This window comes from Dendrobates tinctorius, unplaced genomic scaffold (genome assembly GCF_039654945.1).
Source record: "Dendrobates tinctorius isolate UK_male_01 unplaced genomic scaffold, ASM3965494v1 ptg000171l, whole genome shotgun sequence".
Taxonomy (NCBI): domain Eukaryota; kingdom Metazoa; phylum Chordata; class Amphibia; order Anura; family Dendrobatidae; genus Dendrobates; species Dendrobates tinctorius.
In genome coordinates this window covers 12227629-12244204 of record NW_027361838.1, presented here as the reverse complement: position 1 = coordinate 12244204, position 16576 = coordinate 12227629, and the positions used below count along the sequence as shown (strand labels likewise).

Sequence of the window (16576 nt, the reverse complement as noted above, 5' to 3'; positions counted from 1 at the left end):
AAGGAGCAGGAAGGACTTTCTGGCAACCTTTGAGATCGCTACGTCAATTTTGAAGCCTCATCCCAGGATGAGGCTGTCTCTTCCTCAAAAGGGCACTTCCTTTACAGGGATTTGATTATCTGGAACTTCCTCACTGGTTTTTCCCATTCCCTTTTAATGAGTCCTTGCAACTGTTAGTTAATAGGGAAGGCTCTACGTTTTCCTTATAGCAAGCTTGTCGAACATGAGTTCTTGGCTTTCGCATCTACAATCCCCATGGTAGGTTGGCCTGCTTTAATAAGCTTGTCGTACTGTATCCTCTTCTAGGAATGTATCTTTTTCATCTGAGCTACTTTCTCAGTAGCGAGTTTTAACAGAGCTCTCCTATGGTCTTCCTGAGAGACCAATGAGGGGCTGGTCCATCCATTGCTTTGCTATCCATGTTTGTTGACTGCAAAGCCCTTCCTGATTGTAGACTTCTTACAATCAGGGATCTCCAGCTCTCATCAGAGCGGGTGTCTCTTCCTCTACTGTTCTAACAGTACAGGTCTGACACAACCCCTTATTCCTAAGGGACTTTTCTCTTTTTTATTTTTTTTTTTTACATAAGGAATATTCCTTATTCCTAGCATTTAATTTACCCCCTTTTTAGGGACCTCCAATGCTCTACCCCACCAATGTATGTAAGAAGAGGGGAGAGAGGAGACAAGAGAGAGAGAAAGAGAACAGACATTATTGTACTGGACTTTCTCGAAGCTCACTCACCACTCGGACGCTTCACAAGACGGGTACCGGATCTGGAGGCTGACTGGTCTGTACACATGACTCCCATAGGGACTGTGGACCCCCCTTGTTAACACCATGACGATCCTCCCGTATGCTGTCCGAGCGGCTTCCACTGTAGTTATGGCGCGTCTGGCTCCTCTCATCTGAGCGAGACCGCCACTCCTGCACCTCCTAGCGGGGCTGTAAGTGCTCTGGCAAAAAAGGCTCTCAATCTTAACAAGTTAGCTGCTGCTGCTTTCAGATGAGAACAGTCACATTCAACCTAGAATGTTGGTGACCCCTGCCAGCACTTCTGACAGCATTACCCCATTTTTTTTTTTTTTTTAATTAACTGATCACCTGGTTGATCCTGCACATGCCGGTCACCTGCGCACTACATCCGACTTGTTTGCACCCCCAGTAACCACTACTGGTGTGTGCTGATCTCCTCCCCGTGCATACCCCGGAGCGCACCAGCCTTTCCCTCGGGTGTGCGCTCCCTTTCTACACTCGGGGAGCCTTTCCGGCCAGTTCCTGGTGCGCGTCTCTGTCCTGCCACTATCGGGCGCGTCAGTTCCGGTGCGCGCCCGTTTCACTTCCGGTGAGCGCCCCCTCCCGGCGTTCTTCTGTCGCCCGGCCACCATGACACCCGGCACCACCGCCCCCTCCCTACCTGGACCTGCCCGGAGGGGGCGATAACGCTGCACCACCACTGGCTACCAAGGCGCCCGGTCACCTCCACCTCCTCCATACCTGTGCTGGATTTTACCTGGAGTGAGCGATCACACCGCTGGCCAAAACTGATTCCTGCAGGTACTGCTTCTTCTTTATGGCCCAAATGGTGACCGGCGTCCTGGGCTCAACAAGGAGGGATTCCGAGAGGGTCCTCCGAGGAGTCTTACCTCTGCCCGTGCACCGATGTGCCTCACGGGCTGCATGGCCACCACACGTTAACAGGGAGGGAGCACAAAAGTGGCCTCCGTGGACTTCTATGGGGTATGTCGGCATCTGGGAGGGTGCACCCAATGTGGTCTCCGAGGCATCAAACTTCACCTGGGCAATTGCCTCACAGGCTGTGGCCATGCACTCGCTCAGGGGGGGCATAGGAATATATGGCCCCCGAGGCGACTACCGGTACCTGGTGACAGGTGTAGCAGACCGGTGCCTGCCAGTAATCACCCGACCAAGGCCCAGGCATCCTCTTCTTTCTTCCAGAATCTTCAAGAGGTTTTCATCTTGAGGGTTTCCCATCGAGGACAGGAAACCAACTGATGCGGAGAGAGGAGCCGCCCCTTTTATCTTGAAGGTTTCCTGTCCTCATTGGGCGGATCCCCTCTCTCGTGGTGCCGTCATGTAGAATGGAAAAACGCTCTTCTCCCTCTGGATTGGGCTGTTGCCATGTCTCAGTCGGTCTCCCGCCTGACAGAGGTTTCATAGTCCCTGATCCAGGTCTGAGAGCAACTTCCACATTTGTCTACTGACACCAGGGCTCCGATTGCTGTTTTCTTGGTAATGCGCACACACCTGCCTGCGACGTTCACAGTGATAAATCAGGTACAGAGCAAGGAAGCGAGCCTTGGTCCCTCTGCATCCTCTTGGATGTGCTCTTCACCTCCGGCCCCCTCAGAGGAGAGTTTTGGGTCAGATGTGGTTTCTCAGTCCGAGTCTGGGTTCATTGCGGCCCAGATGACAATATGTAGGACATGCTCAATAACCTTTTCCTCCATTGCCTCCAGCGACTTAAATCTTCTCACCGGGATTTTCTTAATCAAAGAGACTATTATGTCTAATCACTGCGAACACCCTAAAAAGTGCTTCACAGGAAGGAAGCTGCTTCACATTCTCTGTCCCCTTAGCCCAAACATTCTTGAAATTTGAACAGAATTACCTATGGCGGATCTGCCGGATATCTTCGTCTATCCTCCCGGATAGTCTTCGTCTCCTGAGGAGATTTCAGATAGACATAGGAGTCTTTGGTTAGGTCAGTCTTTAATGCATCAGGAGCCTTTTTCTCCTCCATTTTTAGCCCTCACCTGGGTGGCTAAGTCCATGTCTGTCTGGCCAAGCATGATTTGCCCAGTCTTCAGGGTCCCGGGCCGACAGGTTCTCCTCGGCCTCACGGGTCACCCCCACCCAGGAATTTACTCTCCTCCAAGAAGTATGGCTCGCCCACATCCGGGCAATCAGGTCGCGCTCCGTTACAAACGAGACCTTTTCTTCCTCCCAGGAAGACGTTTCGAAACATCCGTCTCAGGCCTTCCCTGTTACACACAGGGGTAATCAAGCCTGCTTCCTGGAACAATGGGGCTCAGGGTTCTATTTAATTTTTTTTCATAGTCCAGAAGGAAGTTGAATCGTTCTGTTTTTGGACATCAACCAATTTAAGTGCCACATTCGGATACATCTTTTCAGGATGAAGTCTCTACGTTCGGTAGTCATTTCCATGGAACCATGAGAGTTTCTTTGTTCGGTAGAAGTTCAGGATTTTTATCCTTTCATTCCTTTTGTGTTCAGCATCAAAGTTTTCTTACGATTTGTAATCCAGGAGGATCACCATCAGTTCCCTCCATCATCAGAGTTTCTCGAAAGTCAGGGCAGCAGTCATGGCCTTCCTTCGCTCTGAAGAATTTCTTACTTGACGATCTTCTGATTTAAGGGCCGTCCCGCCGAGCTTACGACTAGTCTCCAGATCACCTCGGACACTCTGGTCTGTCTTGGTCGGATTGTCACCAGTGAGAAGTCCTCCCTGACCCCAGCTCAGCACCCAGGGTCTTTGGGCATGAGGTTCAACTCGGCCCAAGCCCACGTCTCCCTTCCAAAGGAGATTTTGTTTTCCCTCTCCCAGGGGTTCCGCACTCTAAAGTGTACCGCCCCATCTCTGCCTGAGATCCTGCATAGAGGTCTAGGGAAAGTGATTGCCGCCATAGAAGCGGTGCCTTTGACCTGTTCCATACCTGTCCTCTTCAGCTGGCCCTCTTGTTGGCTTTAGACAAGAGGACGTTCTCTATAGATCAACCTGTACTTCTGTCTCTCAAGGCAAATCAGTCTTTACCAGGTCGATGCTATTAGTTTTAGTTCAGGTCCTTCCTTCCCTCCGGAGAACATCAGCATCTCAGACGCCAGTCTTCTCAGGAAGGTAGCTTTCTTCTTCATCAGCATAGGGTCGCTGGAACGCCCGAGAAGTCATTAGTCCCATCTTTCTAGATCAGGGCAATTTTCCTTACCCTTTGCCACGGACAGATTCTCCTCGCAAGCCAGCCGGTCCTTACCCAGTCGGACAACGCTACTGCGTGGGTTTCTTGAACCGTCAATGGGGGATTCGCAGTAAACATGTGCTGGTACAGGTAACCAGGATTCTGTGACAAGCGGAACATCATGTTTCCGCCACATCATCCTTGCACATTCCGAGGGTGAGGAATTGGGGAGCAAATTCTCTAAGATGTCAAGCTTCAGCATCGGGCAAGTGGTCATTTGGTCCTGTCATTTTCACCAGATATTCCAAGAATGGGCACACTCGATGTTGCCCTGATGGCGTCTCGAATGAACCATAAGGTTCCTCGGTACGTAACCTGGTCCCGGGATCTCTAACCATCGATGTTCTGGTACTCTCGTGGCTACATTTCCAACTGTTTTTTCTTTTTCCGTCCCTCTACCTTTTTTCCGAGAATCGTTAAAAAGTTATAGTAAGAGGGGTTTCCAGTAGTTCTCTCGTCTACAATCATACATGCTCATGGACGCCCCACGGGGGTTTTCCAGACAGTCTAGCCACCTCTTCGACCACAGCTCAAAGTCATTTAAGTTTAACAGCACGGCCGTTGGGGCCTGGTTCTGAGAGGGACGGGGTTTTTCCCATCAGATCATTCTGACCATGAGTTGGGCGAAAAAACCTGTATCCTCGCATATCTACAACAGATACTGTAAGGTCTCATTCCGGTGGTATAAGAACAACGATTTGGTTCCGTTTTCTCTTCTTAGTAACCGATAGGGCCATCAAGGGAGTTTTGGAGTTTGCGGCTTTATCCTGCCGTCCTCCATTCCATTTTCATTTCACATTAGTGCAGGCATGGTCCTTCCTTCTCTATGTCCCTCTCCGGTCCATTCCCTAGATAAATTGGCTTTACAGGTTGCAAGTCCGCAAGCTGGTCATCTTCACACATCCTTGCAGGGTTTTACGGAGTTCATACTCATGTCTTGTCCAACGCAGGCCTAGGAAGGAAAGGTGTTGTAGGCGGCGGATACGCATTGGCCGGCCTCAGTCTGTTTTTTCTCTGCATTCCTTCTGTTCCTGCCCTTGGGGACTGCTTTAGGACATCCCATGGTTACCTGTGTCCCTCAATGAAGCGATAAAGAAGGATTTTTGGTACCGTAAAATCTCTTTCTTGGATTCTTCATTGGGGGACACAGCACCCTACCTATTTGTACTGTTTTTTGGGTGCCTTTGCCGTTGGGCCGATACATATGTTGAGTTGTCGGTTGCTTCTCCTACTGCTTTAACACTTAACTGAGGTACTTGGTGCCTGTCAGTGGGTGTATACTGCTGAGGAGGAGCCAATTTTCCTTTTTTTGCATATTGTCAGCTTCCTAGTGACAGCAGCATACACCCATGGTTATCTGTGTCCCCCATTGAAGACTCCAAGAAAGAGATTTTACGGTGAGCACCAAAAATCCTTCTTTTTATTTACATTAGACTTCCTGATAGTGGTTTATTACACTTTTTGTTAAGAGGTATCATGAAAAAGCAATGCACCTCGTGGCGCCATACGTGTCGTGATAGGGTTAAACAACTAAAAAAAAAAATATGAACTTATAGAATTTTTTCTTCATTTACAGTATTAATTAGTTCCATATCACAGATCCTTTACACTCCATTAGGACCTGAATAGACATTGCTGTGCGTTACGGGCTGGCGGAACGCACCAAATAATAAAGATGGAATAATATATGAGGTGCGTTCGCAGCCTGGGGCCCACCGTGCAGAGGTGACCAACTGTAGCTAAACAATGAGGAGAAGGCGTGTAGGGGAAAGACGGACACCGGTGGGTAACCACTGACCCGGTGCTAGCATCACGTAGTTCGCGCCGGCCGGCGAGCAACCGCAACCTGTTAACGACACAGGTCACGGTAACCAGGGGAACAGTCCTGAGGAGATAATTTGCATATTCCCAGTGCCTTCTGGGATAAGTGAAGAGTCTCCACGAGCTCAACAATCACTGGATTTTGGCCGTTGCAGCTGAAAAGAGGAAATCAGTAAACTGCGCGCCTATCGGTGAGCGAATTTTGGCTCATTTTTCATTGCTTTGAAATCTCTTTAATAATAACAATATTGAAGAGGCCAGAAGCCATTTGGTGAGCTGCATTTCTTGCTACATGTTCACAGACTTACCAGTGGAAAAGCCAAACTTCACATGCCACAAATGCAAGCTTGTGTCCCTGTTGGAGGAAAAGTTGCAAAATTTCGAAGAGAGGTTAGCTACATTGAAAATCATTAAGGAAGGTGAAGAGTTCTTAGAGCAGAATTATCTCTTCATGTTACAGAAAGAGAAGAAATTCGAAGTGCACCTGAAGAAACAGAGGAATGGAAACATGTGACCCAGAGAAGCAGGAGGATCGGGAGGCAGTAAGCACTCATACTGCTCAGGAACCAGTACCAGGCTCTTACATAGGAGAACGATGAAGAAATACATCAGGATAAGACTTTGCCCACAAACAGCAACCTTGTACGCCCTCAGAGTCGTCCGGGATGGAGAAAGAAAAATGTTATGAAGAAGAAACGGAGACTGGTGGTCATGGGGGATTACCTGTTGAGAGGAACAGAGGCCGCTATCTGCAGACCGGATATAACTTCAAGAGAAATGTGCTGTCTTCCAGGTGCAAAAATTTAAGATGTGTCTGACAGGATATCAGGACTCTTCAGACCTACTGATGACTACCCATTCCTGCTAATACATGTGGGGACAAATGACAGCAAGAAATGACCTGGAAACCATCTGCAGTGACTTTGAAAACTTAGGTAAGAAAGTTTAAGAACTGGGAGCGCAGGTGGTCTTCTCTTCCATCCTCCCAGTGGATGTCCATGGAACAAGGAGGTGGAATAAGATTCTGCAAGGTGAACAACTGGCTACGTCGATGGTGCTGTAAGCAAGGATTTGGATTTCTGGATCACGGAGTGAATTACCTATACGATGGACTACTTGCTAGAGATGGGGTGCACCTTAAGAAGACTGGAAAGCATGTATTTGGAAGTCGCCTTGCTACACTTGTAAGGAGAGCTTTAAACTAGAACAATGCGGGAACGGAAGCAAAAGGCCAGAAAAAGCCATACACCTGACAAATGCTATTGAGAACTCTGCTAAAAGAAGTGGAAAGGAAGAACAAAGACAAAAGAATCTAAATAATAAAAATATTGGAGAAAGAGAAACCAATCACAAACTAAAATGTTTCTATACTAATGCACAAAGCATGGGCAACAAACAACAATTGGAACTACTAACGCAGGAAAAGAAATATGATGTCATTGGAATCACAGAAACTTGGTGGGACAATACACGATTGGAATACAAGGCTAGAAGGATACAACTTATTTGCAAGAAACAGACTTGATAAACGAGGAGGAGGTGACGCATTGTATATTAGAAACGCGTATATCTGCACAGAGATTGAAGCTTAAGAGACTGGGAGTTCTGTGGAAACTGTTTGGGTAAGAAAACAACGACAGAACAATGGAAAGGACACCATTGTAGGCATTTACTACAGGTCGCCTGTGCAAGCTGAAGATATGGATGAACTCTTTAAGCATCAAATGGCCGAGTTCTCCAAAAAATATGACATAGTTGTCATGGGAGATTTCAACTATCCAGACATTTGTTGGGAATCTCTCTCAGGCAAAACTAACAGGTCAAGGAAATTCTTATCCTCTCTTGCTGACAACTTTATCTTCCAAAAGGTAGGGGAGAAAACAAGGGGAACTGCTACCTTGGATCTAATCCTTATAAACAGGGAGGAAATGGTTGAGGAGGTAAAAGTGGCTGGGACCCTAGGAGGTAGCGACCATGCTATTTTAGAATTTTGGATAACTAGAGGAGGAAGACCTGTGAAGACTCAGACATCAAGGTTAGATTTCAGAAAGGCAGATTTTAAGGGATTCAGAAAGAGAATTGGAGGGATCCAATGGCTGGATGTCCTTAAGGACAAAAATGTCCAGGAAGGATGGGAAATCTCGAAAAATAAAATTCTCAAAGCACAATCGTTATCAATTCCGAAAAGAGGGAAGAATAGGAAGCATTTAAGGAAACCAGGATGAATGAACACAGAACTTAAGCACATGCTAAAAAGGAAGAAAAAAATGTTTATAAAATGGAAAGAGGGAGGCATATCTAAAGAAGAATATAATGCTGTCTGCAGAACCTGCAGGGCACGATTCAGATTAACTAAAGCTGACAATGAATTGAGGCTTGCAAAGGCGTCAAAAGCAATAATAAAGGATTTTGGGGATATGTCAAACGTAAAAGAAAATGTGAAACTGGGTCTGAGCAGAAAAAGTAAATTAATGTGCATGCAAAATGTAATTGCATATGATCACATGACCTTTACACAGAGAAAACCAAAAGCAAAACACAAAACAAATATCCTGGAATAAAAAAGTAAAAAGATATATTGCAAAAATTGCATGAAGGTAGTAATAATAAGGGTATTTAGTTAACATAATTTTGATCAAAATAATGTAGAAGCCATCCCGCCACGTCACGGCAACCCTTGTGGGACAGTCCTAACTCTTGTATTTAAAACCTTTCCACTTGTCAAGTGACGTAAATGTGAACAAGGACAGAGGGACTGAACCACCAGTAATAGTATAGGCCAGACAGGATGGATTTTCCAACTCAGAAACAGGGCGGTCACACCCTTATATGCACAGAATGCACAATGAAACAAATACTATTACTGGTGGTTCAGTCCCTCTGTCCTTGTTCCCATTTACGTCACTTGACAAGTGGAAAGGTTTTAAATACAAGAGTTAGGACTGTCCCACAAGGGTTGCCGTGACGTGGCGGGATGGCTTCTACATTATTTTGATCAAAATTATGTTAACTAAATACCCTTATTATTACTATTATTACTACCTTCATGCAATTTTTGCAATATATCTTTTTACTTTTTTATTCCAGGATATTTGTTTTGTGTTTTGCTTTTGGTTTTCTCTGTGTAAAGGTCATGTGTTCATATGCAATTACATTTTGCATGCACATTAATTTACTTTTTCTGCTCAGACCCAGTTTCTCATTTGTTTCATTGTGCATTCTGTGCATATAAGGGTGTGACCGCCCTGTTTCTGAGTTGGAAAATCCATCCTGTCTGGCCTATACTATTACTGGTGGTTCAGTCCCTCTGTCCTTGTTCACATTTACGTCACTTGACAAGTGGAAAGGTTTTAAATACAAGAGTTAGGACTGTCCCACAAGGGTTGCCGTGACGTGGCGGGATGGCTTCTACATTATTTTGATCAAAATTATGTTAACTAAATACCCTTATTATTATTATTACTACCTTCATGCAATTTTTGCAATATACCTGTAAAAGAAAATGTGAAAAATGAGGATCAATGAACTCATGGAGATCAACATCCAACACTGCGGAGACACCATCACATGTTTCTCAACGCAGTGATTCTAGAGCAATGCCCCCATCCCTTTAGGGAAATATGTAAAAACATGCAAAACACAAGCCACGGAGACACCATCACGTTTCTCACAGCAAGCAATGACTAGCCAGGTCTTTCCCCCGGGAAGGAACAACCACGGGAAGGGCAGTCTCCAATGACGGAAACCACCTATGCCAAAACATGGTATCCATCCACAGACAGCCGTTTCGGGGTATTGCCCCTCATCAGTGTGGAGTAGGAAACTGGCCAGTAGGAGCAATGCCTAGTAGAAGACTCTGAAAAATGAGGATGAATGAACTCATGGAGATCAACATCCAACACTGCGGAGACACCATCACATGTTTCTCAACGCAGTGATTCTAGAGCATTGGGGGCATTGCGGGCATTGCTCTAGAATCACTGCGTTGAGAAACATGTGATGGTGTCTCCGCAGTGTTGGATGCTGATCTCCATGAGTTCATTCATCCTCATTTTTCACAGTCTTCTACTAGGCATTGCTCCTACTGGCCAGTTTCCTACTTCACACTGATGAGGGGCAATACCCCGAAACAGCTGTCTGTGGATGGATACCATATTTTGGCATAGGTGGTTTCCTTCATTGGAGACTGCCCTTCCCGTGGTTGTTCCTTCCCGGGGAAAGACCTGGCTAGTTATTGCTTGCGTTGAGAAACACGTGATGGTGTCTCCGCGGCTTGTGATTTAAAAGTAAAAGAAAATTCAAAGATGCTATAGGATTTTTACAGGATGAAAATGATGAAGTGGTAAGACAGGATGTTGAGAAGGCCGAACTTTTAAATTCCTATTTTGCATCTGTTTTCTCGCAGAAAGGAAATGTAACATCAACTACTCTTCACTGTCCTATTAAGGGAATAGAAGAATCCAAGATATCTATAAACAGAAATATAGTGAGGAAACACTTAGCTAACCTAAATGAATTCAAGTCTCCAGGTCCAGATGAATTACACCCCAGAGTACTGAAGGAGATAGCAGAAGAAATTTTTGAACCGGTCTCCATAATCTTTGAAAATTCTTGGAGAACAGAAGTCCCAGAAGACTGGAGAAGAGCAAATGATGTTCCTATCTTCAAAAAGGGGAAGAAGGTGGACCCAGGCAACTATAGACCGGTGAGTCTGACTTCTATACCAGGAAAGATCTTTGAACAAATTATTAAACAACATGTATGTCAGTACCTGGATAAGAATGAAGTGATGGGTTTGTAACTAATAAGTCATGTCAGACTAACTTAATTTCCTTCTATGACAGAATAACTGATTGGGTGGATCAGGGAAATGCTGTAGATATAGTATATCTTGACTTCAGCAAAGCATTTGACAAAGTATCTCATACAATCCTTATTGAAAAAATGACTAAGTATGGAATGGATAAGGCAACTGTTAGGTGGATTCATAACTGGCTTAGTGATCGGACCCAAAGAGTGGTCATAAATGGCTGCACATCCAGTTGGAAGAATGTCTCAAGTGGGGTACCACAGGGCTCTGTCCTGGGCCCTGTATTGTTCAACATCTTTATCAACGATTTAGATGAAGGAATTGAGGGTAAACTGATTAAATTTGCTGATGACACAAAGCTAGGAGGGATAGCTAATACTAGAGAAGAGAGATAGAAGATTCAAAAAGATATAAATAAACTGGAGTAGTGGGCAGCAACTAACAGAATGGTTTTTAACAGGGAAAAATGCAAAGTACTACATCTGGGCAATAAAAATGAAAAAAGCATATACAGAATGGGAGGAATAGGCCTAAGCAACAGCACATGTGAAAAAGACTTGGGTATATTAATAGATCACAGACTGAAAATGAGTCAACAGTGTGATGCAGCAGCAAAAATGGCAAATGCAATTCTAGGATGTATTAACAGACGCATACATGTCTAGATCACGTGAAGTCATTATTGCCCTCTACTCTTTGGTCAGAACTCATCTGGAATACTGTGTCCAGTTTTGGGCACCACATTTTCAAAAAGACATCAACAAACTGGAGCAAGTTCAGAAAAGAGCGACCAGAATGGTGACCGGTCTGCAAACCCTGTCTTATGAGGAAAGGTTGCAGGATTTGGGAATGTTTAGCCTGCAAAAGAGAAGACTGAGAGGAGACTTAACTGTCTACAAATATCTCAAGGGCTGTCACATTGCAGAAGGATCATCTTTATTCTCATTTGCACAAGGAAAGACTAGAAGCAATGGGATGAAACTGAATGGGAGGAGACACAGATTAGATATTAGAAAAAACTTTTTTACAAAGTGATCAATGAGTGGAACAGGCTGCCACGAGAGGTGGTGAGTTCTCCTTCAATAGAAGTCTTCAAACTGAGGCTGGACAGATATCTGTCTGGGATGATTTCGCAAATCCTGCTTTGAGCAGGGGGTTGGACCAGATAGCCCATGATGTCCCTTCCAACTCTACGATTCTATGATTTCTATGATAATGTGAACCACCGCTTGGAGTGGGTGCAATGTCCGCCCTGACGGACGCCACTAACAAGCCTGTCAACGGTGCTGGAAAGCGCACATACAGCGCTGCTCTGGCGGACGCTGCGGTACCAGTAGCCCAGAGGCCTTACTGGCCGACACCCAGGGCGCTAGTGGATGAGGAGGAGACACACTGCGGCGCTAATCAGTGTCAGAGCTAAGGTGCTGACTCTGATTCCTAACCCTAACTCATACGTAATACCCAAGGAGGAGGGGATTACAATGCGTCAGTCACCAGGCTCATTCATCCATCATCACACATACACTAAGCACTATAGCCTCAGAGTCTGTCATAGCGCATGGCGGGGCAGCCATGCGAACCTTTTATAGCAGTGTCCTTCCGGAACCTTCCTGATGGTCCAATCTGAACTGGAGAAGGACCTGAGTATGTGACTCCCGATCCCCAATGGGAGATTGTCCCATGAGCATGCTCAGTGGAGTGACGGAAGGACTTAGACTCTGGAGTCTTTTGTTGCTGGCCAGGCTGCATTGTCATAACTGGACCAGAGGTAGCAGCAGCAACCGAACCCACACTGCTGGTGTGAGCAGATCGCCGGGATCGAGGAGTCTGCTGAGCAGGCTCCACTGTGGCTGAAGAAGAATGGGAGACAGTCGACCGCAAGGCTCGGGATTCCCGCTGTGCAGCGCCCGGAACCCGACGCCTACAGCTGTGACAGGAAGTGGTTAATGACCAATTTGTTTAGTTTTTGTCTCTTCACATTTGAGCTTTCATTTTTTCCCCCCCCTGACGTGGCTTGTTTTATGTAGGAGAAATTTCATTTTCGAGCAGTGTTCTGCGGTGTGTATATAAATGATTGTAGATTTGTGACTCAAAAATATATATGAATTACACAAATAAAATATTCTTTAGTATTGTTTTTCACAGCCCATGTTTCACACTAGATAACTTATTGAATGAATTCTTCAAGCTACTGCAGTTGTGGGATGCATAATGTGAAAACGAAAAATGTGGATATTTGTGAAAGAAGGGCATTTTTTTAGTCTCTCTATTGCCCCAGATAAAGGGAAAAACAGAGGAATGCAGTTGAGGTAAGTAGCAATTATTGTTGTTTTTTTTTTGCTTTATGATTATTTACTTGTGGTGGATATATGTAGTGACCATGGTACTGTATGTAGAGGAGGTCTGTAGGGGCCAGCAAACTGTGTGTGGAGGGAGTCTGTGAGAACCATCTTACCGTGTATGGATTATGGCTATGGGGACACAATACTGTCAGGGGAGCTGTGAAGTATATTGTGTGGGTGGCCTGTGGGACCATCATACAATGATAGCAGGAGCAGTATGATTTACTATTTTTTATAAACTTTATAAAAAGCATTAAAATTATATGGTTTGGATTAGTTGCTACTAATATGAATGTATGCTACAATAAGCCCTATCTTAATCTGTATTTGCAGTAGCAGCTTCTCACCATACTTCATTCTGCTCGGTATTAAGTGAAACAAAAAATATGCAACTTAGGCTAGTTTCACACTAGCGTTTTGAGGCGCAGCGTACGCTCGTCGTGAAGCTCTGCCCCTGCCACGCCTCCTCCGGTCAGCTCTGTCTATGGGCGCATGATGCTGCATGCGACCTTCGTACCATATCTTTAGCACTGGGTACGCAGGCCGTGTGCAGGGATGCTTTTAGCAGAGCATGCGTCCAAAATGCAACACGATGAGTTTGGCGCAAGTCGGCGCACTGTCAAAAGGCAAAAGGACGCATGCGCCGGCAAAAGCATACCTGCCCACGGCCAGCGTACCCAATGTTAAAGATAGGGTACGCAGGTCACATGCAGCGTCATGCACCCATAGGCAGAGCTGACCGGCGGAGGCGCCAGGGGGCAGAGCCTCACAGTGAGCGTACGATGTGCCTCAAAACACTAGTGTGAAGCTAGCCTTAATAATAATGTTAACAATAATGATAATAAAGATCAGAATTATTTTCAGTCTAATCGGTTCAACCCTTCATAACAGCCATAACAGTCATGGATCTCTATTGTGGCCCCTTGGGAAAATCAATTGTTCATCCATTTTTCAGAGTGACACAAGTTACTGTGAAAGCTTATCTACGTCTAAAAGGACTTAAGGCCCCGTCACACTAAGCGACTTACCAGCGATCCCGACACCGATATGAAGGTGTCAGGATCGCTGGTAAATCGCTATGTGATCGCTGGTGAGCTGTCACACAGACAGCTTCACCAGCGATCAGCACAGCGATGCCGAGCGCCCGGCATCGCTGGCCATCCTGTAAAAAATAGAATCAAAATAAAAAATATAGTTATTCTCACCTTCCGATGTCGCGTTCAGCCATCCTGCCTCTCTCCACGCTCCGGTCCCAGTGATCCTTTGCGAGAATGACCGCGAGATGTCACAGTCTCGCGGGATAACAAAGTCTCGCGGTCATTCGTGCAAAGGATCACTGGGACCGGAGCGTGGAGAGAGGCAGGATGGCTGAACGCGACATCGGAAGGTGAGAATAACTATATTTATTTTTTTAATTATTTTTTACACCTGATCGCTGGTCTCCCGCCTGTCACACGCAGCGATGCGTGCTGGCCAGCGGGAGACCAGCGACCAAAGAAATGTCCAGAGGTTTCTTCCAGCGATCAGCGATACCGGCAGGGGGGCCGCTCGCTGATCGCTGTCACACACAGCAATCTCGCTGGTGAGATCGCTGTTACGTCACAGAAGTTGTGACTCAGCAGCGATCTGGCTACCAAGATTGCTTAGTGAGACGGGGCCTTTAGCAGCTCTGCAAAGCCAAACAGATACCATTGTGTTGTAGACTGTGTAATGGGAGCATCAGCATTGATTGTTTGGCAGACAGCAAAAGTCACAACAATCAGTTATAAATAGTCTTGGTCTTCTCAGGGTCCCCATTTGTGTGTGACTTGAATTTATAAATAAAAAATTTGCACAAGACAGTCAAGAATTGGCTGACAGTATACACACTCTACTAAAGTAATAAAACTCACCAGCTGTCCAGCCTTAAAAGTTTTTCCATCCCACTCGATGGAGGTAAAGGTTGCCCAAGGAGCTTGCATACGTTTTGATGCAATATCCAGTCGGCCAATTATTCCTTTGAAACCAGAAAACTTTATTTGCTTGTCATAATTTTCATGGCATGCTTTTAACCACAACGCAAATTCTCTGTCAATTTTTACTCTTTGGTCCTGCCAAAAGTTAAGAAAAAAAAATACTAAAAATATAAACTACAAGCTTTTAAAACACAACTGAAATACTATTAGATGATAGACACAAACAAATCTGTTGATCAACCTGGCAAGAAAAAAAAAAAAAATATTAGCTAACGGTATGCTATTAAAGTCCCTGCATATGTGCCATATTTGTTTGCATTAACCATTTGCAGCCAAAGCCTGTTTTCACCTTCCTGACCAGGCCAAATTTTTCAAATATGCCCATTATTTTATGTGATAATAACTTGAATTATTCAACTTATCCCAGTGATTCAGAGATTGTTTATTTTGGGACTAATTGTGTTTTATAATTGTGGCAAATTTTTGCTGATATGATAAATTTCCATTAATTTATGAAAATATCAGAAATTTGATGAAAATGTAAAAAAAGTGCACTTTTTGAAACTTCAATTTTATGCCCTTAAAACAAATAGTCATACAAAACAAAACATTTCCCACATCAACTTTATATCACCATCATTTTTAAAACATCTTTTTAGTAGTACAGTATAACAGTTGAACGTTTAACAGCAATTTTTCATTTTTTTAAAAATAAGAACTTTTTTTTTTTTACGGATCACACTACTTATGGGTGTGCTTAAAGGGGTTGCCCACAACTATAACAACCCCTTCTTGATCTAAATGTTTGGCCTTCCTAAAATAAAAATGCCAACACTCGCCTCCAGTGCAATATCGTTCCAGTGGAGTCGTCACTCACGTTCCTGTGGCTCACATGCAGTTCTTTTGACATGTAAGTTTGGCACCCAATCTCAGCAGGCGTCTCTGTCCCCACCTTCATATGAATTGAACATGAAGAGGAGAACAGGGCTGTGGCTGATCTCTGACTTACTCTTCATGTTCAATTAGTATGAAGGAGGGGACAGTGATGCCAGCGCTGATTGGGCACTACGTTTTATAACATCCCACGAGAGCCCAGGAACACGAGTGCAGACACAGCGACGACACGGGAGGGGAGTATAAGCTTTTTTTATTTTATCGGGGCCTAGAGTGGGGTATGAGAAGGGGTTGTCCAAGTATTGGACAACTTCTTTGAGGGTGCCAGAACAGCAGAAACACCACAAAAATGGGAATGTAGTTATTTGTGTTTTACTGATATTTGAATTTATAACCTGGTGTCCTTTGTAGATTGTGTAGAGCTCATCAGGGGTCCGATATAGTGGTGTTTAACAGATTAGATCATAAAATCAAGAATTCATGGACGTGTGGTACAGTTTGAAACAGTCCAGGTTTGTGGGCAGATGCCACATTGCCAAGTGGTGTCCTTCTTCTTCCTCTTCTGTAACACACTTTGCACCTTTCTTGCAGTCTTCAAGACCTCACAGGGAAAATATTGCACTAGCACAATACTGGTACCTTCAGATGCAGTGGGGCCATCCAAACATTATGACCTTGACTACCATCTCATGAAACTGAGGGAATATGCCAGTTTGGTCTGCACATCGCGATGACACAATAGATATATTTTGGCAT

At 44.9% G+C, this 16576-nt stretch overlaps 1 protein-coding gene across 3 annotated transcripts in view; it reads right to left on the bottom strand.

Annotated features, from left to right (window-relative positions):
- Nucleotides 1-16576, bottom strand: part of SMCHD1 (structural maintenance of chromosomes flexible hinge domain containing 1) — a 636391-nt gene that overhangs the window by 383161 nt on the left and 236654 nt on the right. For all 3 annotated transcript variants that reach the window (XM_073550884.1, XM_073550885.1, XM_073550886.1), the window contains one exon: nucleotides 14864-15061. In XM_073550884.1, coding sequence (XP_073406985.1) covers nucleotides 14864-15061 — 198 coding nt within the window. The remainder of the gene's footprint in view (nucleotides 1-14863; nucleotides 15062-16576) is intronic.